At 31.8% G+C, this 27,005-nt stretch overlaps 2 protein-coding genes across 5 annotated transcripts in view; both read right to left on the bottom strand.

The window, feature by feature from the left end:
- Positions 1 to 27,005, bottom strand: part of LOC126738818 (teneurin-a) — a 1,182,227-nt gene that overhangs the window by 488,247 nt on the left and 666,975 nt on the right. The window lies entirely within an intron of this gene.
- LOC126738821 (uncharacterized) lies at positions 3,833 to 4,661 on the bottom strand. Its single transcript, XM_050444275.1, has 2 exons — positions 4,122 to 4,661; positions 3,833 to 4,006 (listed from the first exon to the last, which is right to left on the bottom strand). Exons 1-2 carry the CDS (start codon positions 4,429 to 4,431, stop codon positions 3,903 to 3,905), a joined length of 414 nt encoding a protein of 137 aa, XP_050300232.1. The 5' UTR covers positions 4,432 to 4,661; the 3' UTR covers positions 3,833 to 3,902.

Raw genomic sequence — 27,005 nt, 5'->3', positions numbered from 1 at the left:
TGAAAATCTTGTTTTTTGGTCAACGGACATGGTTTTGGAATTCGGTTTTCTCAAATCGTTCCAATTGCGCCATAACCTAAATTTCGAAGAAAAGCTAATAAATTTACACCGGTGAACAGATGTTTGCTGATGTCTGCTTGTTCTCGAGGATCATTGCCTTGATAAAGATCAAAATCAACCAGATATCCATCTTTAGTATTTAGAGCCCATACTTTGTAACCAAAGCGGATAGGTTTGCCACGGATGAATTGCTTACATCCGTGGCGCCCATAATATTTGATCATTGATTCATCGTAAGATAAATTTTGAGTAGGTTGAAAATTGGACAAAATTTTTTCTCTCAAGTCATCTATCAGAGGGCGTAATTTCCAAGCCTTGTCTGATTGATTTATTTTAGTGTTATCTGCCATGTAGATAAATCTTTGAATTTTTAAAAACCTATCCCTCCTCATTGAGTCTGCTACCAGTTTGTTATGCATGTCGTCTTTCACATCCCAGTATAACCGTTTCGAAGGTAGGGGATTGTATCCAGTAAGAATTAAAATTCCAATAAAACAGCGGATTTCGTTTGATGTTATTTCTGGATCAGGTTGATTTTTAAAATGGGCATAAAGTTGGGTTTGTTCAGCAAGGTATTGGTCAATGTTTTCATCAAAAAATAACTCAAAGAGATTAACAGCTGACAGATCTTTGTACTTAGAATAGTCCGGTTCCGGAAATTGTCTGGGCATTGGTTCAATATCACCAGGTATCCATTTTGTAGCTTCTTTTGTTAAAAGTCGATTTGCAATCCACTCCGATTCGGGATTTGATTCAATTAATTTTGAAAGTTTTTTTGGCTCCCGCACTTGCTCAGCGCCCTAGAAAAATATTAAATATTATAAAAAATATCATAATATTTAAAAAAATCTTTACGTTATCATCAGATTCATTACAGCTACTCGATTCTCCAACCCTGTCATTATTTACTAACTTTATTTCGGCTGGAGCGCACAATTGACGGCCTAGAAAATTGAAATAAGGAGAAACAGAATTGAGAGTGATAACCTAGTTTTACCATTGAGGTTGCATATCAATTCTCATTCCTCCTCATCCGCGGAATCCTCATCTGTCTCTACGTTGGGGTCAGGAAATTCTACAAATATTTCATTTACATTTTTTAGCAGTTCGTCATCTTCTTTAAGCATATCCAATGCTTGGGAAAGCGAAAAACCTCTTCTAAAACATTAAAAAAACATAAAAATGAAAAGCCTAAAACATGACACTGCTAGGTCCACAAACGCCTACGGATACCATATGGTATCAGTGACTTTTGACCTATAATATTGACGTCATGTGAGTTTCAAGAAGGTTTATTTACATTCAAGGGTCTTTGGTCACTTATATTTCAACAAATAATAACAATAAATTCATTGAAAATTACACAGAATTAACTAAAAAGATACTTACGCCCATCGGGGTTCCATGATTTACGTGCAGCACCAACACGCGTGACTTTAAACTTATCTACCGCAAAAAAAACTGCACAAAATGAACAGCCGCCCACGATAGTTGAAAGTCAACTGTCAAGTCATCACTAATCCGCCAGGCGCACGATCTTCTGACATCAACCTTGACTACAATGTGCTGGAGAGGAGACACATGTTTTGTGATACCATACGGTAGCCGTAGGCGCTAATGGGTTAAGAACCTTTATAACAATTTTTTTAATACTTTTTAGTACCTACTACTTAGTACCTAGGCAAAATGTTTAAAATGATTAAATATGAATACAGGGCGGCCCATCGAAAACGTACCCCAAGGAATGACAGGGTGACAAGAAACCTTTAGTCAAGATCTAAAAGTATTATATTATATTGAAACCAGACTGATTTTAATTATTATCGCAGTCTTCCAAACATAGAATAGTCACCTTGGCCATGCATGCAACTTCTTAATCTTTCAGCAACGGATATAAACCACCTCTAGGAAGGAAGTTAAAGGAAGTCCATTCAATATGAGAAATCTAAAGAGATTCTTATAAATGATGGCATATTAGCCAAACAATAAATTTTAATAGAACATAAAGGCCTTATAGATTTTATTTTCTAGTAAGACTTCTCGGTCTAGTTTGTTTTATATTTTAATTTTTATTTAATAAACCTTAACTAGTAGTATTTTCCAATTTAGCATTAACAAGCAGAAAATAGTAATGTGTATTTTTTTCTGTGATAAATTAACACAAATATCCTTTATAATCTTTGTTACATAAATTAGAGCCGAGATAAGTCATTGCACACATTTACCTAATGATACGCTACTGTCCTTTATTTTCCACGATATTCCCAGAACAACTAATTCAGGTATTGATGCCGTCGCGTCAGAATCAATACCTAGTTTTTAATTTGATATTTCCGGAAGTCTTTTTATTTTTGCGCTTCCAGCAACTCCTCCTTTTAATAAGAAATTCCTTATTTCGCGAGCTGCCGTCTTCACGTCATATTTTAATTTTGATCCGCCATAGATGATTGATTAAGATTTTATACTTCAAGACCTTTTGTACCTAAATATCGGGGATGAAGCTTTTCAAGTTACTGGGGTAATTGATTGCCCCCCCAAGGTTCGAGTGAAAAGTAGATTAAGTGGAAGCCAAAAATGTTTTTTTTATTTGGCTTTTTGATGTTTTATAGTTAATACTGACTCGGTTTGCTTAATTTAGTAGAGGGAAAGAACAAACTAAAAACATTGGAGCCAAGTTTCTGATTTTTGAATATTTATATTTTTATTTATGTTTACAAAGAAAACTTAAATTTTCTCTTATTTTTATTCCTAGAACTTTCTAATACAAAATTATTAAAAGTCTAATGATGTAAAAAGTGTCAGTAGCTATTTTAATTTTTATCTGGATATTTGGGTATATAATATTTTGGTTGAAAAAAAACTAAGAAATAAACTATTCTCGTTTTTCTTGTAATTGAATTTTTCATCGAAATCCTTGATTTTATCTGTATCTTCGTCAGTAGTATTTTACATCGATACCCTTTGTAAATAAATTATGTTTTTTTGTGCATGCGTTGAAGCTGTAGTTATTAGACTGAGATAAAGAGTAACTTGATAAACTAACTAAAACTGTTTACTTTTCAAGTTAACATTTTGATCCATGTAACTGTATTTTGTTGATATTTGGAAACGTTTTCTTCCTTGCGTTTCATCTACCGTATAACAGTCGTTCTGTTATCTATGAAATGCTGAACTAATATTGACTCCCTTATGCAATCTCTATTTCTCCAATATTTCTTAGTAAATCATCAATATTGATTTTTGTTTAAATTTCTCTAAATGTCTTTTTCAGGTAGATTATATATCTTTTAATATTCTACATCTGTTTTTAAAAATTCTAAAAGTCGAATGTATTTCATAATACTTCATTTTAAGGAAACTCCAACGCGTAAATCATTTCATTAACATTTTATTACTAAAATATTTTTTTTCATAAACTGACGGGCAAATTATGTGTTTGATGTAACACATCTTATAGAGACTAATATTTGGTTAACTCCTTTTCATTCGCAATTAGTCAAAATAAAGTAACGTATAGTACCATATAAACTTATGTACTATACAAACTATATAAACATACCATATAAACTTATGTAGGTACATATGAAGGGTCAGAGGAAAAAAGCAGGTAAGTCAATTGTTCACAAAACTGAGAAAAACACAATTTATTATTAAAAACGGTACAAAATCAGTATGAGAGCTTATCAAAAGACTGTTTATAAAAATAACTACATTATTATGTTCTAAGAAAGTAAAAAGCGAGTTTCTATGATGTGGGTTTTATCCAGATTGATCCAGACCTGAAAAAAAAACCACATCAATGTAAGGTGATTGTAATAAATTATATTTTAACTTGCATTAAATTAGTCATGGGGTAGATTGAGAAAGAACTTGACAGCAGATGGGCTACAAAACTTCATTAAACTTTGCAAACCGTTGAATTTGGCTCTGGAAATTGGCAGGAGGCCTAAAAAAATTAGATTTTGTTAAAACTAAGTAATATTTATTTATCTAGCTAGTTTGAAAAGTAATATTTTTCCACGCGATGCTTGTAAAAAAATATAATATTTAATAGAACATACCATTGTAAGCCGGAGAGGGAAGCTCAAACAACCCTTTTGGCAATGATAGACTATGCCGCGGTGCATTAATAATGCCTGTCAGCATTTCTCCAAAGTACGTTGTGCGATATTGTAACAAACGGCTATGGCTAGAAGAAGCTTGTATGACTTTGATAGGCTGCGTTTTAAAAGGGCATTTAGCGGCATACTTTGATAGCAACATTGCATTCCAATCCAATACAATTCTTTTAGTAACACTGACCACAGTAAAAGGGGATGGTTTCGATCGTGATAATTTTACCATTTCTTCGAAATCTTTTGGTATTTCCATTGGTGCTTTTATGTTCCATAGACCAACATTTTTATCGCACTCCAAGTATGAGTTCCACGTATAGGAAATGTAATTTTAATGTCTGTGAGGCCATGGATGCGATTGTTCGTTAAGTAATGAATGAATCTAAATATCGTGTAGTTTTTGTTCTGCCCTCCTGCAGAATCACAGAAAATTTCCAATTCCTGAACTTCGTCATCCAAATAGTTCATAATAAAATGAAAAAGGAATGAGGCCACTTCAATCGGTCCTTTTTTTGGCAACACTTTCTTCGTACACGTAAAAAATGGACTCACCAGTTGCAAGAACGTGGACATTGAAGGAGTACATAGAAAGTTGACGTTTATAATATACATCGTTGGTAGCTATCTGCGGCAGGGAGACATTTTTTGCAAAATCTATGCAAATAGCTTCTTTCTTTTTATTTTTTCTTGAATTTTGGCTTTCTTCTTATGGTTGTAAAAACATTCCGCCCTTTTCTTATGAAGAATATTGTTTGTTGTTAGCTGTTGAATTTGTTGTTTATCAGTTTCCGCAGATAAAGCTTTAACTTTTACTATATATTCATCAGAAGCTGCCCAAGTGTCCGTGCGGGGATACCCAAAAGAAATATTAAATTTCGTGTTGAAAATCATCCGGTAAGTATCGTAAGATACCACTGCTGCAGGGTGTAATTCTTTAAATAGTTTATACATTTTCTTTATGTTTAGACTTTCTGGCAAATAAGTTTTACCTGAATCTTTAAGGCTCTAATGACTCTGGCGACTTTTAAAACTTTTGATATGGTTCTCAACCAGAACTGCAGTGACCCTATTTAGCTGTCTGTGTTCCTTAGAATACTTACCCCTTCTATCTTTAGGTGCACAACTCATTGATTTTAAACTTCTCTGCACATAGTACATCTTATTTTTGCTAATGTCATGTAATGAGCAAAATGCCTTTGCACATACAGTAATATTAACCTTGTTTCCCGCCTCGTCGGTGACTCGAACTCTATACGAAAAACTAGCATCACGCAACTTTGCTTCCTCTTCTTCCGTTTGAGGTCGTCTCTGTACCATGTGCCTTACAGCTAAGCTAAACAGATGTTACAAAACTAACGAAACAATAGTAAACGAAAAACAATCTAACGGCTTTAAACGCTGTTGACACACTAATAATGCGGTAGCAGGAACCGTGCCAGGTGGCAATGGCGGCGGCGCCGTTTCGTAATAATTACTGACTTGCCTGGTTTTTTCCTCTTTTCGCTTGACTTACTTGCCTTTTTTCCCTTATAATAAAACTTTGAAGCCGTATATCGGCTGACTAGCTTGCTTTTTATCCAGTTTAATTGTTTCTAAAGATACTTACGCTAATTCTGAACTGAATGCTCCCAATATCTCAATATATCAAAAAAATTGACTTACCTGCTTTTTTCCCCTAACCCTTCATATGACGTAATTCAATTAAAATAATGTCAGTTAAAATTCAATATAAATTGTCAGTGTCGTCAATTAAGTACCTAAATTTCTCTTACGGATTCAGCTGGTAGGCAATGACATATTGCTCCATATTTTTCAAGTTTGATTTAATAATTTGAGTCTTGTAATTCATGCAATATTTGTCATTTTTTAAACTTAATACTTGCATTTGAAAACTCTTGAAAATTAAGTTCTTTCCTAAAGATTTTAAGCGTAAAATCTTAAGCGATTTAAACGTTTCTAATTACAGTATCTATTGATATATTTTTTACTTAACGTAAAATTCGTTAAGCAACGCTATACAGTATATTACCCTTGATGACGTACGTGGAAATTTATTTGGTAAATGTTTTTTTTTTCAAAAGAAGGTCTCTTTGATTTTAAGTGTTGTTGTGATGATCTAGCTTTAGACCTGCATACCTTATGCTCATTTTACTATCGTTGTCGGCTTGGCTCGTTTTTGATGCCACAGTTATTTTGTGCTCACGTAAAATCATTTTCACTAAGTGCATAGGGCGGTACTTTTGTAAATTGACTATAGATGACCATCTTGATGCCGCAATATTTATCTGCGGAGGTTTAACAACCTGTCGGGTGCGTTTAGTAGGGCGTCATGCCCATGCACACTACACTATTTCGGGTAGCAGTGATTTAAATAAATCAGGTAAGTACTATTACATTACTGTACAGTTTCGGGCTTAAATATATTTAATGTGGTAGAGGAGCCGACATTCGTCATCATACTCGACAGAGAAGCAATTGTTCTGAACAAAATTGATCTTACAAAATTCAGTACACACTTCAAATTTAAAAAACATAAGATAACTTTAGTCTCATGCAACTAATTGATAGACCTACTCGGATTAATAATTACTCTGCAACCCTAATAGATCTAATAATTACAAGCTCGAATCTAGAAGTCATAGATAATATCTCTTTCAATATTTCTGAAGAAATAACAGATCATAACTCAACTTACGTAACTATTAACATGCCCAAACTAAAAACAAAACCTGTATTGACATATCTTCGAAATTATAAGGATATTGATCTAAATAAATTTGATCAAGATGCAATAACTATACCGTGGCAACAAATATACAGAACACCAAATATTAATGAAAAGATTGAACTGCTTAACACACCTATTAACAATTTGATAAATAAACATGCTCTGTTAGAAATCAAACAAGTTAAGGAGAGACAGTTCACCAGACATAAGACAGTACAATAAAAACAAAATTCAACCCAAACTGCAGTATTACCGAGAAGTAAGAAAATATACTAATATGTTATGTTATATGCTATGTATATGCTATGTTAAGAGAAAAGGCCGCTTATTTTAACCAACTTTCTCTAAAGAAAGGAAAAGAATTTTGGCAAACAGCAAAGAAATTAAAATTAACTTACAAGAATATTAATCATGATCTGCCACCTCATCTTAAAAACTCTTCTGAAATAAATAAACATGTTTTATTAAGTATACATATTGGGGCCACGACATCTGATGAGAAAATAAATTTCTTAATTTCTAATTAAATCTTTCTAATAAACATGATACACACAGGTCGAAGTTTTGATTTTACACTTATAAACTTGGATAGGATTGAAAGACTCATAGACCAAATAAATATCAAAGCTATCGGGGAGGATGGAATTTCTGGTAGAGATCTTCAAATATGCCTTCCATACATATTAGGTCCTTGAGCAAATATAATAAATACATGTCTTTTGCAGGGTGTATTTCAAGATATCTGGAAGAAGAGCATAGTTAGGCCGATTCCAATAACTGCAGAACTGGCTAGTCTTAACAATCTTAGACATATCAGCATACTACCGGCTATGTCAAAAGTTATTGAAAAAATCATCTCCGAACAAATTAGTGGCTTCCCAGAAAAATTTAAAATAATTCCAAGCAGTCAGTCGGGCTTTAGAAAGCAGTTTAGTACGTCATCGTGTTTGGTCAAAGTCCTTAACGACATTAAACATAATGCGGACAAAAAGTCATTAACACTTCTTACTTTAGTAAAGCATTTGACACCTTGAATCACAAAATGATGCTTGCGAAACTGCAGTACTATAATTTTTCCAAACCCGTAATAAACTTTTTTTCAACTTTCTTGCTTAATAGAGCGTATTGTGTGTCAATTGCAACCGAATCCGAGGTAAACAAATCAACGTACAAACCAATAACAAAAGGCGTCTCCCAAGGATCAATTCTATCTCCACTTTTATTTCCTATTTATGTAGCAGACATGCTGATGATAGCTGTCTTTTTTATAACACACTACATCAATATGCAGACGATTCGCAACTTTATATGTCAATTAACCGTGAAGATCTGACAGACTGTAATCTTAAAATAAATCAAGATTTAACGAGAATATTTAGTTATGCCAACGATTATAATATTAACATCAATGCTACGAAATCCCAGGCAATTCTTATAAGCCAAAGTAAATAAGCAAGAGAGTACCTGAAAAAAAATATGTCAATTATCTTAAATAACGAACCTATTCCTTTTATATCGGAAGTAAAAAACCTGAGCATAATTATTGACGAAACAACAAAATTTGAAACACACATCAGCAATAAATGAAAAGCAGCTTATTATCGCCTAAAAATGTATATCAGCTAAAAAGTGTCTACCCTCGAAAATTAAATACTTCCTTTATGATACTCTAATTTTATCATTATTTGATTATGGAGATGTGGCATACTCCGACTCTATAACAAGTTTATATAAAAAAAAATCAGAAATTACAAAACACATGCATAATATTCTCTTTTAGCATCCCCAATAGAGATCATAGAACTCCAAGTCTAAATAATAACAAAATTTTAACCATGGAAAATAGAAGAAAGCTTCATATGTACTGCTTTGTCTATAGAATAATCAAGACTGGGAAATCTGCATGACTGTTTAATGCCACTACCACACACTGCTCATGAAACTAGAAACATTAATTTATATAGAGTTCCTCTTCACCGAACGACAAACTTTCAAAAATCATTTACATACAGGGCGTGTAAGATTTGGAATGACCTTGCAAGTACAATTAAAAATTTTACATTAAATAGTTTCAAAAAGCATGTGAAATTAATGCTCCTGCAAACTCAACTATAGGCTTGCAACTAACTAATATGTACATACATTTTTGTTTTACTCTTGTCTTTGGTTTTTCTTCTTTTTGTCTTTTTAACCCTTTAAGTCATGGTGTACACTACAGTGTACGCCTACTTTCATAAGATTTAATCCGTGTAGCTGGTTTCGAATAAGTGATGGAAACGTTGTACACGAAAGTGTTGTACTGTCACTTTAATTCTCTAGATGTCGCGTCAAGTACAATTATGAACGTTTAATAATATTGATGTTTGTGTGAACAGTTGCCCGGCATATTCTCATTAGACATGTGCTTCTTTAATGTTTACAAAGTTTTTTACGCTATTTTTTTACAAAAAAGCGTTAGATATTTTTATTATAATAATTATTAGATCAGGTAAGCACAAAATAATAGTATTTTGCAAAAAGATTATTAGATAAGTAGATATGATGAATTAAAATTATGTACATTATAGTGTACGTCATGACTGACAGATATTGGACTAAACCATTAGCGGACAACAAGTTGTTTAAACGCATAAATGGGGATGATTCCGAGTTAGATGAATTGGGGTTAGAGGATGACGACGGTTGGGAAGAAATAGATAATGTATCCTCAAAAGGTTTAATAACATAAAAAAGTTTTATTTTTCGAGTTATTGCAAACAAATTCTTGTATTTTAGATGAACTTTTTGAGAGTTCTACTAGCCCTTGTCTCAATGACTTGGAAGATTCTTCATTTAATGAAGCCATCCCAGACCCGAGTGTAAGCTCCGAAAAATCTGAAGTTGCTTCTTGCCAGACAGCCTCTGAATATGCCAAGCAGTATTTTGATTCACAAAATCTTATACAAAAAAAAGATATAAGGTGGATAAAAGAAATGTATGAAATGTCACCTTCAATTCACTTTTTTCAACCCTCTCAATCCGAGGTAAGAAATTTGCCATCACCTTTGGAACTTTTTTCCAAATATTTTACTGACAAATCCTGTATGGAGAAAACAAATTTTTACAAAATGCTGTAGCTAACTTTCCAGCCACAACCGTTCCTGAGCTGAAGACATTTTTTGGAATCTTGCTTATTATGGGAAATTTAAGTTATCCAAGAGTGCGCATGTACTGGGAGCCAAAATTTTCTATATCTCTAATATCTGAAAATATGTATGTGCATCGATTTTTTAAGATAAGAAATAACATGCATTTTACTACAGCGGAAGACAAAAATTCTGCAGATCGTCTATGGAAAATACGACCTTCATATAACTCCATAAAAAAAAGGTAAACTTGTTGGATCCCGAAGAAGTATACAGTGTGGATGAACAAATAGTTCCATTCAAAGGCTCCCTAAATATAAAACAATATATTAAAAATAAGCCAACAAAGTGGGGCATAAAGTTGTTTTTATTATGTGGAGAGTCTGGAACAATTTATGATTTTATCATTTATCAGGGTGCCGCTACAGAATTAAAAACAGAATACCAATTATTTGGCCAAGGACCTGCTGTTAATATGCAATTGTCAGAACGGATGCCATTACAATCTAAACTTTTTTTGACTTCAACTTTTTTTAACTACTTCAGCTCGTATTGGCTTTTTGAGTGGCTATCTAAAAAGCAAATTTATGCAGCCGGGACGAATCGAAAAGATCGATTTTTCAAGCCACCATTTACGGACCGCCAGGAAAATAAGAAAAAATTAGAGAGAAGATTCATGGAAAATCTCATGTTTCAAAATTCCGGTGTTATCTTGACCAAATGGGTCGACGTAGTGTGGTTACTCTTGGTTCCAATTTTGTTGGAGTTTCTCCACATGACATGTGTCAAAGATGGGACAAGAAAAACAAAAAATGTATAGAAGTTCGAAGCCCAAAAGTAGTGCCACTTTACAATAATGGAATGGGAGGTGTGGATAAGTGCGATTTTCTGATCTTCCTATATAGGTCCTTTATTAGATCAAGAAAATGGACGGTTCGACTTATTTCACATGCCTTAGATATGGCTGTTGTAAATTCATGGTTAGAGTACAAGAAAAATGCTGAAAAGCTTGGTGTACCTAAAAAAAATGTCATTGATCTAATTCATTTTTGTCAAGATTTGGCTGAATCTCTTATATTATGTGGAAAAATACCTACAAAGAAACGAGGAAGACCAACGACTTCTTCAGGTGCGGCAAGTACTCAAAACACTCCGTTGATACCTACTCAAACCAATAAACAAATTAGACCTGTCTTAGATGTACGTTTTGATAATATCGGCCATTTTCCTATATTTTGTGACAAAATAGAGTGGTGCAAAGAAGCTCAGTGTAAGTCCCGCACATATATAAAATCTTCTAAATGTAATATATCTCTTTGCGTTAGTAGAGAAAAAAACTGTTTTTACGGTTTTCATACTAAATAAACTGATATAAAGTAAGTTATAGAGTATTTTTTATATACACTTTGTCAGTGCTTGGTCATGGTGTTCACTGTAGTGTACATCTCTGACCTTGACTATCCAAGGTCATAGAAACCTGCAAATAGTTTTAAAAATTTTTAAATATATTACCAACAGTTAAAAAAATCACAAAAAAAAAATTTTCACAAAGCGTTCATAATTCGTGACTGAAAGGGTTAACAATAAAGGTGCACGCATTCGCTTTTTGACCTAAAATACATACAAGTAAACATTATCAAAAATTGTCTATACCGTCCATCATCCATCTATTCGTCGTTTTCTCCGTCTCCCTCTAGCCTCAGGTTTTTAATTAATTATTATGGAAAAATTATATTATAAATAAAAATGTATTAAAATATTAATTACTTATATTGATTCTTAGCACACACTCGTGCAAATCTGTTGTTATTCCTTCTGTAATAATTTATTTAGTTTAATGATTTTTTTTTAGTTTTTTTTATTAGTTTCCTTATTAATTAACTTTAAGTTGACAGGTTTGTCCCACTTTTGGCTTCTTTTGCCAGCAGCTAAAGACTATCGGTTGTTGAAAATCGCGGGACAGACCTTTTTGTGGGGAGAAGATGTAATTTAAAATATTAAAAATAATATCTTTATTTTGTTTCTAGGGATGTATTGACTCTTGCCATAAGCAAATAAATTACTTTTGATTTGATTTGATTTGATTTGATCGAACCCTAGGCATCATCAGGGTTCGATCAAATCAAATCAGACAAGAATGCATCTGTAACCTTGGGACAAAGTGGCATATGTCTGACGAATTCAGTTTGTCAGATCATAGGAATGTAAGATTCGAACTAAAATCTGCGAGCACAACTTATAGAAGTTACAGAAAACCCAGTGAAATCCCTATTAATTCTAGTAGTTATATTATTTAAACGTTCCATGCTAAGGCTATGGAACACAAAAACTAACGATATATGTCAATATCTACAATCCTTGAGTATTTCTGGACTGAACTTTAGCAAGTTTAAACGTGCTACAATTTAGTTGCTTTTTTTTGGACCCGATTACCGCTTCATAGACTTTTGTTTTTAATTATTTTAAGTCTAATTTTGCTTTGAGCGCATGGTAGCCTATAGAAGTTTGGTTTGCAATAATTAATTGACGTCAATTTTTTTTGCGTTTTGATTTATTGAGCCTTAAATTCTGCAGAAAATGTCTCTAATGGAAATATTTATTCAAATACATTTTTTGTATAACGTTCTCGCTAGATGTGCAAAATGAAAACGTAACACGCACTCTAATAAATTACTAACAGCTCGATACTCAATTTCTTCCGTTTTCACAAAATTACTATACGCAAAGAATAACTGAAATGTTGATACCTGTCAAAAGATTACGTTTACTAGTATTTATTTACGAGAATTAAAAAGCTCACATTAAGTTGAAAAACTCATCATTTGCTATTAAAAATAATAATCAACAATCAACCCAATCCAACCCAATATCTTCCTTGTAGAATACTTTATACAAACATTTAAAATGTTTACCCACTGAATCTTGTACACGCTATAGATAAAATGAAAATAATATTCGTTTTTAATATGAGCCCATGGAAAGTTCAAAGTAAAGGTCAAACTGATATCGGAAAACCGGACTTTATTAGATTGTGAACCCCTGCATTCTTACCTGCAGCAACAGGGTAACGCCGTTCAGTTACTATGGAGGCAAGGATCGGTTGTCAGGGTTTATATAAAGGGACTGAAAAATAGGAGATTATGTTTTGACTGACAACATAAGAACCCCTCTAGATAAGTAACAATACATGCACCGTTAAAGTGGGTATCGCGTTCAGAGCAGTGTAGGTGTATATTTAAAGATAAGAGAGGTATTTGGAAAGTTTTTTGCAAATGCTTTTTAAGTACGCTGGTTGATGCTGAAAATGGAGAAAAACGTTAACAGTTTTTTTTTTATATATACGAAATAAAAATTTCAAGTCGTTCATGTCTTAAAGTGAAAACAATGTTAATGGCGAAGGTTTCTAAATATACGCATTCGGTTCAGGTTTCGTTTTATGCCATAAATATAATTTTAAACTTTAAATAGCGTTTTGTTGAATAACTTATGTGGTCTAAATATATAGTAAAAAGATGTATTTTATTTAAAATTCTTCTGGGTTTTATATTCCTAAGTAAAATGAATAGTACATTATCTGAAAGCAAAAAGTTAGCAATTAACTAAAATTGATCAGTTTATTTTTAATTTAGTTTCACTGTCAATATATAAAATAATATGTAAAAAAATATGGATAAAAAACAATAGTACTTATAATATGTAAAAAAGTGCTTTTGATACTTTCTATTTGTCATTCCCAGTACGAGAAATATTTTATTAACAGCAATAGGATTTGTAATTCTCTTGGTATAATTTTAAAAAGAAAAGCTCAAGCACGTCGTTCTAATATCTGGAATACTTTTCATTCATAGTAACAAGGCTTTACTTTAAGAATAAATCATTAAAAAGTAAGTAACTCTTTAAATATTAAAAAAAAACTTAACAAGAACTAACACTAATACAAATTCAATCTCTAGCACAAGAGGTCAGACATGTAGACACCTTAAACAAATATTGGAAAACAGAACGCTAAACTTGCCGAACGCTGGAAGTAACCTAGTTTACTACTGAGAAAAATCAAATTAACATTAATTTCAAATAGGGACAACAACACAACAAGTAGGCTAAAAAAAATTATTATTGAATCATTCTCGGACCCAGTTACAGAAGATCTAAACAAAAAAAGACCTAAAGAAAAAATCAACATAAACTATATACAGGAAATTGACAAAAGTCAACCATGGATTTTTATTCCAGGTAAAAAAGGATTCTCTAAATATACATACAGTGCCGGCCAAAAGTAGAGAAACTTTTAATTTATTTTCTAATATAATAATCTATTCAAAATTTTTGTGACACCATGTATCAAAACTGTTTATTTTAGCCTAAGCCATAAATTCATACCAAAACAGTTTGAATATTTTTCACAGGAATGTAAATAGTAAATAATGTTTTTTTACTTGAGGAAATTATATGGCCACTTATGCTTAGTATAAGTTTAGTTTAAGATAATAATTGTCACAGCTTATTCAGCATTTAGAAGTATATATATAGAGGATGTGAAAGAGGAGTAGTTAGTCATCTTAGCGCAGTCATAAAGTAAGCTTTGCAACATTGTAATATAAATTGTATTCTTGTGTTTAATAAATTAATTTTTTTAAAAACACGAGTTGCGATTTATTAAATAAAATTGGCGCAGTCGGTAGGATCCTTTCGGAGGATCTCTGTGAACATCGTCGTCGAGTACAGATACGAGTAGTCGCGAGTTACGTAACGCGAATTACGTAAATACGTGAGTGAGTGATCCCTTAGCTATAAGCGTGGATACAGTGCTTAGTGTCTGGAAAGTGCGGATTACCAGTAGTTCACTCTTCTGTTTTAACAGTTTAGAAAGGATCAAGAATTTAGTTGCTGAGCAAACTGAGACGAGCTGAGTGATTCCTGGCCAACAACCCTCGAAAAGTGGTACGCCATTGCGAGTAGCCAGTAGGAAGAATTGGCATAGCTAGCTTCCAAGACAGGTGGTGCCTTCACTACAGTATAGCTGTTGTTGCAGAGACATCATTTGATACAGGTCAGAAACTAGAAACTTTTTATTGTACTGTATAGAATTGTTTCTGTTAGTTAGAAAACCTGTTAATTAAGGAAATATTTTGAAAATTTTATAATTTATTTTTGAATTTTATTTTATTTTTTTTTTGAAGTTTAGTATGAACTCTAATGAAAAAATTTAACAATAGAGTTAGTGACATAACTTATCCTAGAGTAAAGAATTTAGAGGTTACTTCAAACAGTAATTCTTCTTTAGATTCTGGCTTAAACGAGCTTTATTCCGAAATAGCGAATAATACTTTATCATCCCTTAATTTAGATAGTAATAGTTTAGGTATAAATTTAAACTTAGTAGACAATAGTAATTTAGTAAACAATAATAAAATGGCTGATGCATTAAAATCAACCGTTGCACTTCTCAAAAGCTTTGATGGTCAACCATCCAGATTAGAAACATTTTTAAACCAGATTGATACCTTTTATGCAAGATACTTTAATGCAGACCCATCACAACAAGAATATGTAATTTTAGCAATTAAATCAAAAATTATAGGAGAGGCTGAAGACTTTTTGTTAACAAGATCTGACTTAAACTCTTGGGCAGAAATAAAAATTGCATTACAACAAAAATTTAACGATCCAATTACTAGGGCTAATTTACAGCAACAATTAATTTTCTTAAGCAGAAAAAATGAATCTATTAATGATTATATTCAACGCTTAAAGTCATTAGTTAATAAGATTAATAATAAGATTTGTTCCGAAATTAATAATATCGAAGCCAAAACAATTCTCATCAATCAAAATGAACTAACAGCTACACAAAATCTTTTAGCGAACGTCCCTAATGAACTTAGAACATTACTAATTGTACAAAATCCACAAACCTTAGATCAAGCTATCGATATTATCACAAACTATAATATTTTAACAAGTCAAAACCAATTCAAAAATAACTACCTTCATAATCAAAATACTGCAAGACAAACTTCACACAAACCACCAAATCAACCACAAATAAATCAACAAAGACAAATTAACAATAATCAATTGAGACCACAAAATCAATTTAATCACCATAAACAGAATCAATTTAATCAATATAAACAAAATCAATTTAATCAACAAAGACAAAATCAATCAAATCAATTTAGACAAAATGAACCAAACACATCTAGACCATATAACCAACCATTTAATAAACTACAAAACCAGCAGTTTACACAAAGAAACCCGCAACGAACACCTCAATATCCCCAACCAATGTCCGGAATACAATACACTAATACAAAACCCCAATATCCTCAACCCATGTCTGGAGTAAGTGTACAACCTAGAAGAGAAATGCCTCATTATACACAACCTAAACATGAGTTGACTCACTTAGAAAATTTAAATGAAGTCCCATATTTTGATAGCTATAACGAAAGCGTCCCCTATTCTGACAACTATGATGAACCCTATTACGACGAACATAATTTTCCAAATTGCAATCCTGAAGACAATTCTGAAGATTCACTAGTAGAACAACTAGAAAATTTTCATTTAGAGGCCTCAGAGAAAACAAACCCTGTTTAAGTTTAAATAGTTTCCAAGTTAATCAACTACCCTTCATACACATTCCTGTTTTAAATATTCGATTACTTATAGATACAGGTTCACACGCATCACTTCTTAGACCCTCATTGGCAGAAACTTATTTTCCTGAGTTAATTCAACCATATATTAGTACCCTACAAACTTATACTGGTTCACAAAAAGCCACAAGTAGAGCTTTTATTCCCTTGTTCCTAAATTTTGGCATAACAAAATCAATAGAGTTTATTTTATTTTCATTTCATGAATATTTTGATAGTATTTTAGGAATTAAAGATTTATGCAAACATGGCTTAAACATTGACCTAGAAAATCAAAATTTGGTAAATCAATATTTAACAATTCCTTTCCACTATAGAGAAAATTTTAAAGAATTCGTAATTGAAATACCCCCAGAAACTGTTCAAAAATGTATAATAAAAACCGATCTACCCAACGATACAACTTGGTTAGTCCCCTATTTTCATGATGAAGAAATAACAATTCATCCTACATTAGTAACGATCAAAAATAATTCCTATATAATAGATATTCTTAATCATTCTAAAAGATCAATTGCATTAGAAGGTCATGTATCCAATGGATTACCCTTGGAACCAATTGAACTTAATAATTACGAAATATTAGATAAAATCCCTTCTTGCGACACCCTTAAAACAAATCATTTTAGTAAAAATATTTCTTGTAACGATTTAGACTTAGAATCCCTGATTAGACACGAACATTTAAATAAAGAGGAACGCAGAGAACTTTTTAAGCTAATAAGAAAGTTCGAAAAAGTCTTACACAAACCCGGAGATAAATTAACGTTTTCAAATCAAGTAAAACATAAAATAAACACTACCGATGAAATCCCAGTCTACACTAAAAGCTATAGATATCCGCATATCCTTAAACAAGAAATCGACAACCAAATTGAACAGATGCTAGATGATGAAATCATTAGACCGTCAAATCCCCCATGGAGTTCACCTGTATGGATAGTCCCGAAGAAAGCCGATGTGACAGGAAAAAAGAAATGGAGAATCGTCATTGATTATAGGAAATTGAATGAAAAAACCATAGGCGATAGATACCCAAATCCTAACATCACAGACATATTGGATAAACTAGGCCGATGTAACTACTTCACAACCATAGACCTTGCTAGCGGATTTCACCAGATAGAAATGGATCCAAAAAGCATACCAAAGACAGCATTTAATGTAGAACATGGTCATTACGAGTACGTACGCATGCCATTTGGACTCAAGAATGCACCTGCGACATTTCAGAGAGCAATGGATAATGTGTTACGAGGTTTACTAGGCAAAATATGTTTAGTCTACATGGACGACATCATTATATTTTCAAACAGCCTGCAAGAACATCTTAACAACCTTAAATTAGTCTTCGAGCGACTTGTGTCTTTTAACATGAAAATACAATTAGACAAATGCGAATTTCTGAAAAAAGACGTAGAATTCCTAGGACATATCATAACAGCTGATGGAGTTAAACCAAACCCACGGAAAATTGAAGCAATTAAAAATTTTAAAATTCCAAATACCCCTAAAGAAATCAAATCCTTTTTAGACCTCGTCGGATATTACAGAAAATTCATCAAAGACTTCGCAAAGATCACGAAACCTCTTACCAAATGTCTTAAGAAAAACGTTAAAATTATTCACGATAAAGCCTTCCGTACAGCATTTAATCTCTGTAAGAACATTTTAACTAACGACCCGATTCTACAATACCCTGATTTTCATAAACCCTTTGTACTGACAACAGACGCATCAGAATACGCGATTGGAGCTATATTATCTCAAGGACCCATCGGATCTGATCTACCCATTTCATATGCTAGTCGTACATTAAATTCCACTGAATGTAATTACTCTACAATTGAAAAGGAACTTTTGGCAATAGTTTGGGCTACAAAATATTTTCGTCCCTACCTTTTTCCTTGGTTATTTTCGATCAAAGAGCCTAATTCAAAATTAGTAAGATGGCGACTCAAACTTCAAGAGTATGAATATACAATTAAATATAAAAAAGGTATTCATAATAGCAACGCCGATGCACTATCATGACCACCAAGAGAAATACACCCCATGGAAATCAAGAAACCTCCTTCTACTCACATGTCAGCAACATGCGATGACAATGAGGGAGATGACCAATATTTATGGCACGAAAGAATCAAGCATTTCTTTGATAACTTTCAAGATCAACCGAATCTTTTTGAAAAACCACAGAAAAAGAAAGAAACAAAAAAGATTAATATTATTTCTCAAATAATAATACCTCCACCAAGTTTGAAGAAAATCAAGGAACCCGAACAAAATAAATCGGAATCACCAAAACCTTCAACAAGCCATGAAAACGACATCATTCTACTAGAAATTCCAGAAAAAGACGGATCGGAAACAGACACAGCTAGTCTATCCATAGAAAAATTACCCCCAGAACCTCAAGAGATCGTAAATAACAAAAAAGATAACTCCGAAACAGAAACAGTACACACGTCAAAGGAAGACCCTATATTAGGTGCCCCGTATGTTAATAAATCTTTAAACATATTCAAAAATCAGATAATATTTAAATGGACAGCAAAAGAAAAACCCTATGTGACCAAAACTACCCTATTCGAAACAAAGAAAAGACTAATCTATTTTATAAATAAAGACCCCTTAACTTTTGATATACAATTACTCTTTAAGGATTATCTACCACCAGATACATATTGCCTATATTTCCAAAATAAGGAATTAGAACCCCTAATTTTAAGAATTTTTCAAGAAACATTTAAAAATAACGCATACAAACTTGTTATTTCAAACACACTCCTTGAAGACGTTTTAAACGTAGATGAAAGAAAAGAAATTATAGAAAGATATCATACCACGAAAACATCGCACAGAGGAATGACGGAAAACATACAAAATATTAAACAACGTTATTACTGGCCGAGCCTGGAAAGAGACGTTATAGACTATGTAAATACTTGTGAAACATGTCAAAAAACAAAGTATGATCGACACCCATACAAAGTTGTATATAAACCAACCCCAACTGGATCGAGACCCCTTGAACATATATATATGGACATATATTCAATTTCAGGTCAAAAGTATTTAACCTTGATAGACAATTTCTCAAAATTTGCTACTGCCTACCCTGTACATGAAACCTCAATAGAAATCTGTCAGAATTTGATTAAATTCTTTTCTCATCATGGTACACCTTCCAAGATTACCACCGACAATGCTAAATCTTTTAAAAGTAATTTAGTACAAGACCTCTGTAAAACCTACCAAATAGAATTACATTTTATAACCCCATACAACCCAAATTCGCATTCCCCAATAGAAAGATTTCATTCAACTCTTCAAGAAAGCCTTATTGCCCTTAGAAACGATCATCGTAATAAATCTATTCAAGAATTAATAGACATAGCTATTTTAAACTATAATAACAGTATTTATTCATCACATGAATATACCCCATTTCAAATTTTAAAAGGCAATCTAAATTACCAATTAAATTTTGAAAAAAATTTAAACCAAATGCAAACTGATTATGTTTTTGAACTAGCACAAATATTTAAAGAACTCAATGAAAACATAACATCAAAATTAAACGCAAAAAAGGCAAATATTTTAGCAAAACTAAATAAAGGACGAGAAAATGACCCCGAAATACCTGAAGCTACTACACAACTTATAAGTACACCGCGAAAACTATCCTCAAAACTAGAACCTAAATATAAGAAAACTAAGTTTAGAAATCAGCGACATCCCAAGAATATTAAAAGACGATCATAATTTTCAGGAACAAAAACCATGAAGCTAATCATTCTTCTACTTCCGCTAATAGTCAATGCCCAGTATAAGATTGAAGAATTAACGAATCCTTTGCTTTGTGTACCAAGGAATTAGTTATATCATAACAAATTACCATCATGTATATTATCATGTTAATTTAACCAACATAAAAGACTGTCTAAACATTACAAAAACAACCCTTTTACAAACTAATATCACCCTCGGAAAAACTAATGTTACCCCTTACTTTCCCTTATACAAGCTATTGATAACAAGAATTCATAATCTATTTGAACAAGTAAAATCAATAGAATCTTTTATTGAACATTATTCTACCCCTCAAAATAGAGTCAAAAGAGGATTATTTAATTTCATAGGTAAAACTCAAAAGTTTTTATTTGGCACTTTAGATGATAGCGACCAAGAACGTTATGATACGTATATAAAAACATTGCAAGATAACCAAAATACCTTGCATCATGACCTTTCCCTAACCCGAACAATCGTTAAAAACTTGACGAGAGACATAGACACCCAACTAAGCAATATTAAAAATAACCAAGAAGTATTATTGACCCAGGTCACTGACTTGAATCAAATGACCCAGTCTATAACCATAACTTCTTATTTTATTTTGCTACTTGACAATTTAGAAAATAACCTTCGTGTGCTACATGAAATCTATACGAACGTTCAAACCGCAATTAATTTCGCTGAGATAAATATAATGCATCACAGCATTTTTAAATATCAAGAGCTTAAAACGATTATCTTGAACATTGACCCTAAAAACCGGATACCTTTTGACAATATAATCAAATACTATGAAATTGCACATGCAGACGTAACAATTAAAGATAATTTAATTATATTTTACGTAGCCATTCCACTAATATCGGAAAAACCTTACATGCTTTATCATATATACCCAATTCCTGTAAATAATCAATTAATCACTATTAATAACCCCTATTTGTTAAAATCTAATAATAATTTCTATAATTTAAGAAAAACCTGCTTTAAAATAGAAGGCATGTTTTTATGTCCTAATAATTTGCTTAATCAAAACGAACCTTGCATTGTTCACACTATTAACTTAACCAATCATTGTCCTATGATACCTATTAAGTACAAAGAGACGTCTGCTACGCAGTTAAATGATAATTCAATCATAGTAATTCCGAGTTCTGAAAAGAACATCTATTTTGAATGTCCCAGTCAATACAGTATCGAAACTATAAGTAAACCAACCTTACTTATACCCTCAGATTGTAAAGTAAAAATAGATGATAAAATTTTTGACTCACAAAGACCAGAAACAATTAATCTAAGACTAAAACTTCCTTCCATTAATATCGATGAGCGATTAGTTCAAAATATTGAACCTCTAGACTTAAAAGAAATAAATCTTGAAAATATTAAAGAAGATTTGGACAACGCTCAAAAATTGGTAGTTCATCCTTTACAGCACTTCGATAGTATAAATTCCGGATTATCGATTACTCTGTTAATTATCATTGTTATCATCCTTGCGTTAGTAATAAGTATGTATTTCTATAAAAAATATAAAACAGAAACTGTAAAAGTGGACGTAGAATTGAAACCCCTCGAAAATCCCCAATTTTCTCAGACCTAAAGAAGGGAGGAATTATATGGCCACTTATGCTTAGTATAAGTTTAGTTTAAGATAATAATTGTCACAGCTTATTCAGCATTTAGAAGTATATATATAGAGGATGTGAAAGAGGAGTAGTTAGTCATCTTAGCGCAGTCATAAAGTAAGCTTTGCAACATTGTAATATAAATTGTATTCTTGTGTTTAATAAATTAATTTTTTTAAAAACACGAGTTGCGATTTATTAAATAAAATTAGGACATAAATAGAGAAACTTTTTGTATTAAATATTTAAAATTAAATAGGTCTCGTTTAAAGCAGTTCGTTTTCGATTGTGAAGAAGCCTATTTAGTATTAAAATGCCTCGAGGTATACATTTATCTAAACAAATAAAAAAACTTATAATTGAGAAGCAAAATGCGGGAGTGAAACAAGTAACAATCGCTAGAGAACTTGATCTTCATAAAAGTGTGATTTGTAAACAAATCAAATTGTGACAAACTAGAGGCACTACTGCCAGCATCTCTAAGCCAGGTAGACCCAAAAAAACAACATCTGCAACTGACAAGCTAATTAGACGATGTTCTATAAGAAATCCATTTTTCTCCGCCGAAGACATAAAAAAGGCATATCCCTTCTTAAGGAATAATATGCTTCCCTACGCCGAGGATAATTTGCCGTTAATTTGAAAATTCCAGCATGATAACGACCCCAAACACACTTCTAAAATTGTTAAAAATTTTCTAACCTCTCAACACATTCTTGTTCTCAAGTGACCAGCTCAAAGTCCAGATTTAAATCTCATCGAGAATTTGTGGGAGCACCTAGACAAAAAAGTTCGACAAAAAAATCCGAATAAGTTCCGAAATAAAGACGAATTATTCCAAGTCCTAAAAGAAGCATGGAGTGAAATTTCCGGAGATATTATACACAATCTTTTTAAATTTATGCCAAGACGGTGTAGTGAAGTTGTGAAGAATAACGGTTATGCCACATAGTATTAGTGTGCTTTTATCCACATTTTGTATTATAACATAATTATGTCATAAAAATAAAAAGTTTCTCTATTTTTGTCCTTAGAGAAAATAAATTTTGTTTGCATATTTTGTAATAAATTACTTGTTTTCAATTTTTTTTTCTAATTATTTTCGTCACTACTAGATATAACCATAAACATTATTTACAATTATTTCGAATTAGTTTTAATAAGAAAAAAATAAAAATATTAAAAGTTTCTCCACTTTTGGCCGGCACTGTACATAATACATTATCAGTTAATGTCTTTGATGTACTTATAGTAACATGTTTGGCCTTAAAGGCATCATCAATACTACCGGACGTTTAGGACGACATTCACATAATCACACCAATTGCAAGGATTATATAAATATTGTTATAGTATTGTTGAATTATGTTACTGATTCTGTAGACTTAGAGTTTCTATTTTAACCGGGACTTATACAAAAATAATTAAAAAAAAATCAATAAAGCTGCTAATGCAGCTTTGGGAAACCAAATTAAATACAATTCTAAAAAACTGAATAAGACTTAATGGTACCAAAATATAAGGAAAATAAATAAGTCTATCTAAGGTATAGATTCCTTGTAACAAGAGTTTTATGAACAATGCAAACACATCTGAAACGAAACATCAGCACCAGTTTAAGAAATAAAAGTGTAATACAGGGAGAAACTTTTAAAACGATTGAATTCAACGGTTGTTCATTTCATCAGGAACCAACAAAAAAAAAATCACTGAACGAAAGGAATCAACCCCATTAAAAAGAGAGACGTGGTATCATTGAATTAAATACATTATAGGTAACAACAAATAATGTAATAAAATAATTTAAAAAATAGTAAAATAGAGACAAAAATTAAAAAAAAATAGTTAAAAAACTTGAAAAAAGGAAATGCCCCGGCATGAACGACATAACAAATGATCTATTAAAGTACAGAATGCCAAGACTCATCCAACAACTCGTAATTCCTATCCGCAATATGATTTTCGTTCATAAAAAACTAGATGAATAGCAATTAAGTTTCTCAATGCAAAGTATAAATTTATTGAACACCCCCTAAAACCAGCAACATACATAATTACTCTCTCGGATAAACCAAAAAGATTTAAGAAGATGAAGATCGTGTACCGACACAATCTTTGTCATTCGACAGATAATGAAAAAGTCGAGCGAATATGAGACCATCATATTATACATCTCCATTATCATTAACAAGTTCCTCACAACCTTATAAAAACAATCAAAAACATACCATACCATTCTGAGAATGTAAATAAATAAAATTAAAAATAATAAAAAAAATATACTAATAATAAATGGAGGGTTTTTTGACATACACGAAAAACATAAATGCTAGAGCTAATAAAACAAATCAAATATTAATTAATATGGGCATATATTTTGAATACCATAAACTTGCTTTATTTCATGTTTATACAATTAAAATATTAAAATTAACATGTTTAGGTAGTGTGGTCGACCCAGTTGATAACTTATAGACATCCTTATAGAAATTGCAAAAGCGTAATTTAAAATGTTTATATTTTAAATTTACCTTTAGGTTATTCTGTGCAAAACTTTTAATATAAATTTGTACTTATTTGCGTACTACGTCAGTCTCAAATATTCCTATCTATCTATAAATACAGTGACCGCCTTAATTTCCGCATAAATTCGATAAAAAGTCGGACCCGTCGATTTTTATTTTAATTTGTGCATTATTTCACATACATTTTTGTATACAGGGTGGAACAAAAAAAAAATGACGTCATCGGTCATTTTTTTAAATGGAATGCTATACTTTTTATTTCATTTATGAATTATAGGCAAAATTCCAAGCAAGTTTCGAATAACACACCTTATCTCAAAACTCGACTGTTTCAGAAATATTTACATTACACCAACAAGAAAGCAAGTAAGTACGTCTATTTATAAATTAAGATCAAATGGAGGATAAAATGTTATAAACTGTGAAAACTCTTATTAGTGTATCAAGTGTTCAAACTGATCCCCATTTACTTCTTGGCAGAAAGCAAGACGGTTTACAAACTCATGTTAAACACTATCAATTATTTCGGGTGATATACATCTAATTTTATATCTAATTCTTTTTTTTTAAATCTTCTACGTTGTTTGGCTTCTCAATAGAAACTTTACTTTTCAGGTACCCCCATAGAAAATAGTCGGCCAGACCTGGCCGGCCACTCTATTGGCACTCTTCGTCCTATCCATCTTCCTGGGAATACTGTATCCATGTAATTACGGACATCTTGAAAAAAATGTGGCGATGTCACCGCACAGTGTTGCGAAAACAGGTGTTTTGGGACATAAATCATAGGCTGGTTCTACATAATATATTTTTTATTTTATTATGATTAGAAACTATAAAATAAATTTTCAAAGTAAAATTATACTGCAATAACAATAATTAAAGTTGTATTTCCTAGTAAACGATCTATGTAGGTAACAAAATTATTTAAAGAAACAGTATAAGTAAATGAAATAAAGTATTTTGTTGCTGATGCATAAAATACAAGAAATAAATCTAATGGGATAACCTTTAAAAAGCTGAAATGCCTCAAGTTTGGTAATAATGTGTATAAATAAACAGGGTGATTTAACGAAAAGTATCTACCTGAATAACGCATTCCAAATTTTTTTATACTTTCGGACTTGCCGATTTTTTTTTAAGGGAAAAGACCTTTTTATTTACTTTTTGCCTTACCACTTTATCCCTTAAGCGGGGGTATCACCCGAAAAATCTTAAATAGAAAGGAAGACCAAGTGATATCTCTTTTTAAAGATCTCTTAATCGTGAGTATTACTGCCCAGTTTGGAGTCTTTATTTTTATTAGGGTTGACGTGAAGCACAGTTCTTCTGAACTATGCTCCGAAACTAAGTTTTCTACTCTTCGAATTTTTGTTTTTCTTAAAGCTGCGTCAAAAGTTACTGTTGGACGACCCCTTTGGATATTGCTGGTTCTCGGTTGATCAAGGTTAGGTCCTGGCTCTGATATAGAATTATTATTTTCCGCTGGTATAGATAAATTACCTTTAAGCCAATTGCCATGCTTTGAATTAAATAATTTAATATTTCTCGAGCAACCTCTCCATAATCTTGCGAGATTTACGCAAAAAAACATACCTTTCTCCTCCAGAACTTTCTCCGGTGGATATTCTGTTTGCAAAAATTGTAATAATTTTCATTTTATATTATCTTTGCGTTCACTTTTTTCGCTTGTTATCCATACTTCAAACAAAACTGCGTTTGGTATTAAGATGGCATTATCTGAGAAAAAAATTAATTACTCAAAAAGTGCATATTAGTAGCAGAAATGGATAATTATTTTATAATATACACATATAAGGGTACATATATATAAAATATCTTCGATATGTTTTTTTACTTTTTTTTGAAAACCTTACTTAAAAATTGGATATTCATATTAAATTATTTTTTTTTACTTTACTATATTTGTTGTTCAATTTTTTTAGGGTAGTTTAGTTTTAGAAAAAACATCTTTTTCTCTTTTTGTCACACTTACCTCTAGTTGTTATATCCATAGTCAAATTAACTTCTTACTACTTTCAGCGAAATAAATGCTACTAAATAAACATATAAACTGAACAAAAATACTTACTGATAACGCAAAAATTTGTTTTGCCAAATGTTAAGATCACATTGTTTGAATGTTCCGCATTTTTGGTACATTTTTGCTTTGTTTTTATAAAGTATGATCCTTTTACTAAAATAATAACATATTTGGCTTATTCTGATCGGAACTTGTATTTTGAGATTTTTGTCCATGGACCGCAACACTGTGCGCCGTCTTGCTGAAACCACAAATTATCTGTCGGGACAGCAGGGTCTTGTTCGTCTGGGTATAGAGCAGCCAAAGCAGGGATA

The sequence above is a fragment of the Anthonomus grandis genome, chromosome 7 (genome assembly GCF_022605725.1).
Source record: "Anthonomus grandis grandis chromosome 7, icAntGran1.3, whole genome shotgun sequence".
NCBI lineage: Eukaryota > Metazoa > Arthropoda > Insecta > Coleoptera > Curculionidae > Anthonomus > Anthonomus grandis.
Note: the sequence above shows the minus strand (reverse complement) of the source record. Positions and strands in the feature narration are given on the sequence as shown.

Coding starts and splice junctions, on each gene's coding strand:
- LOC126738821 (XM_050444275.1), bottom strand. CDS start 4,431: ATGGAAATACCAAAAGATTTCGAAGAAATGGTAAAATTATCACGATCG. Junction 4,007..4,121: donor TCCCTCTCCGGCTTACAATG/GTATGTTCTATT, acceptor TAATTTTTTTAG/GCCTCCTGCCAATTTCCAGA.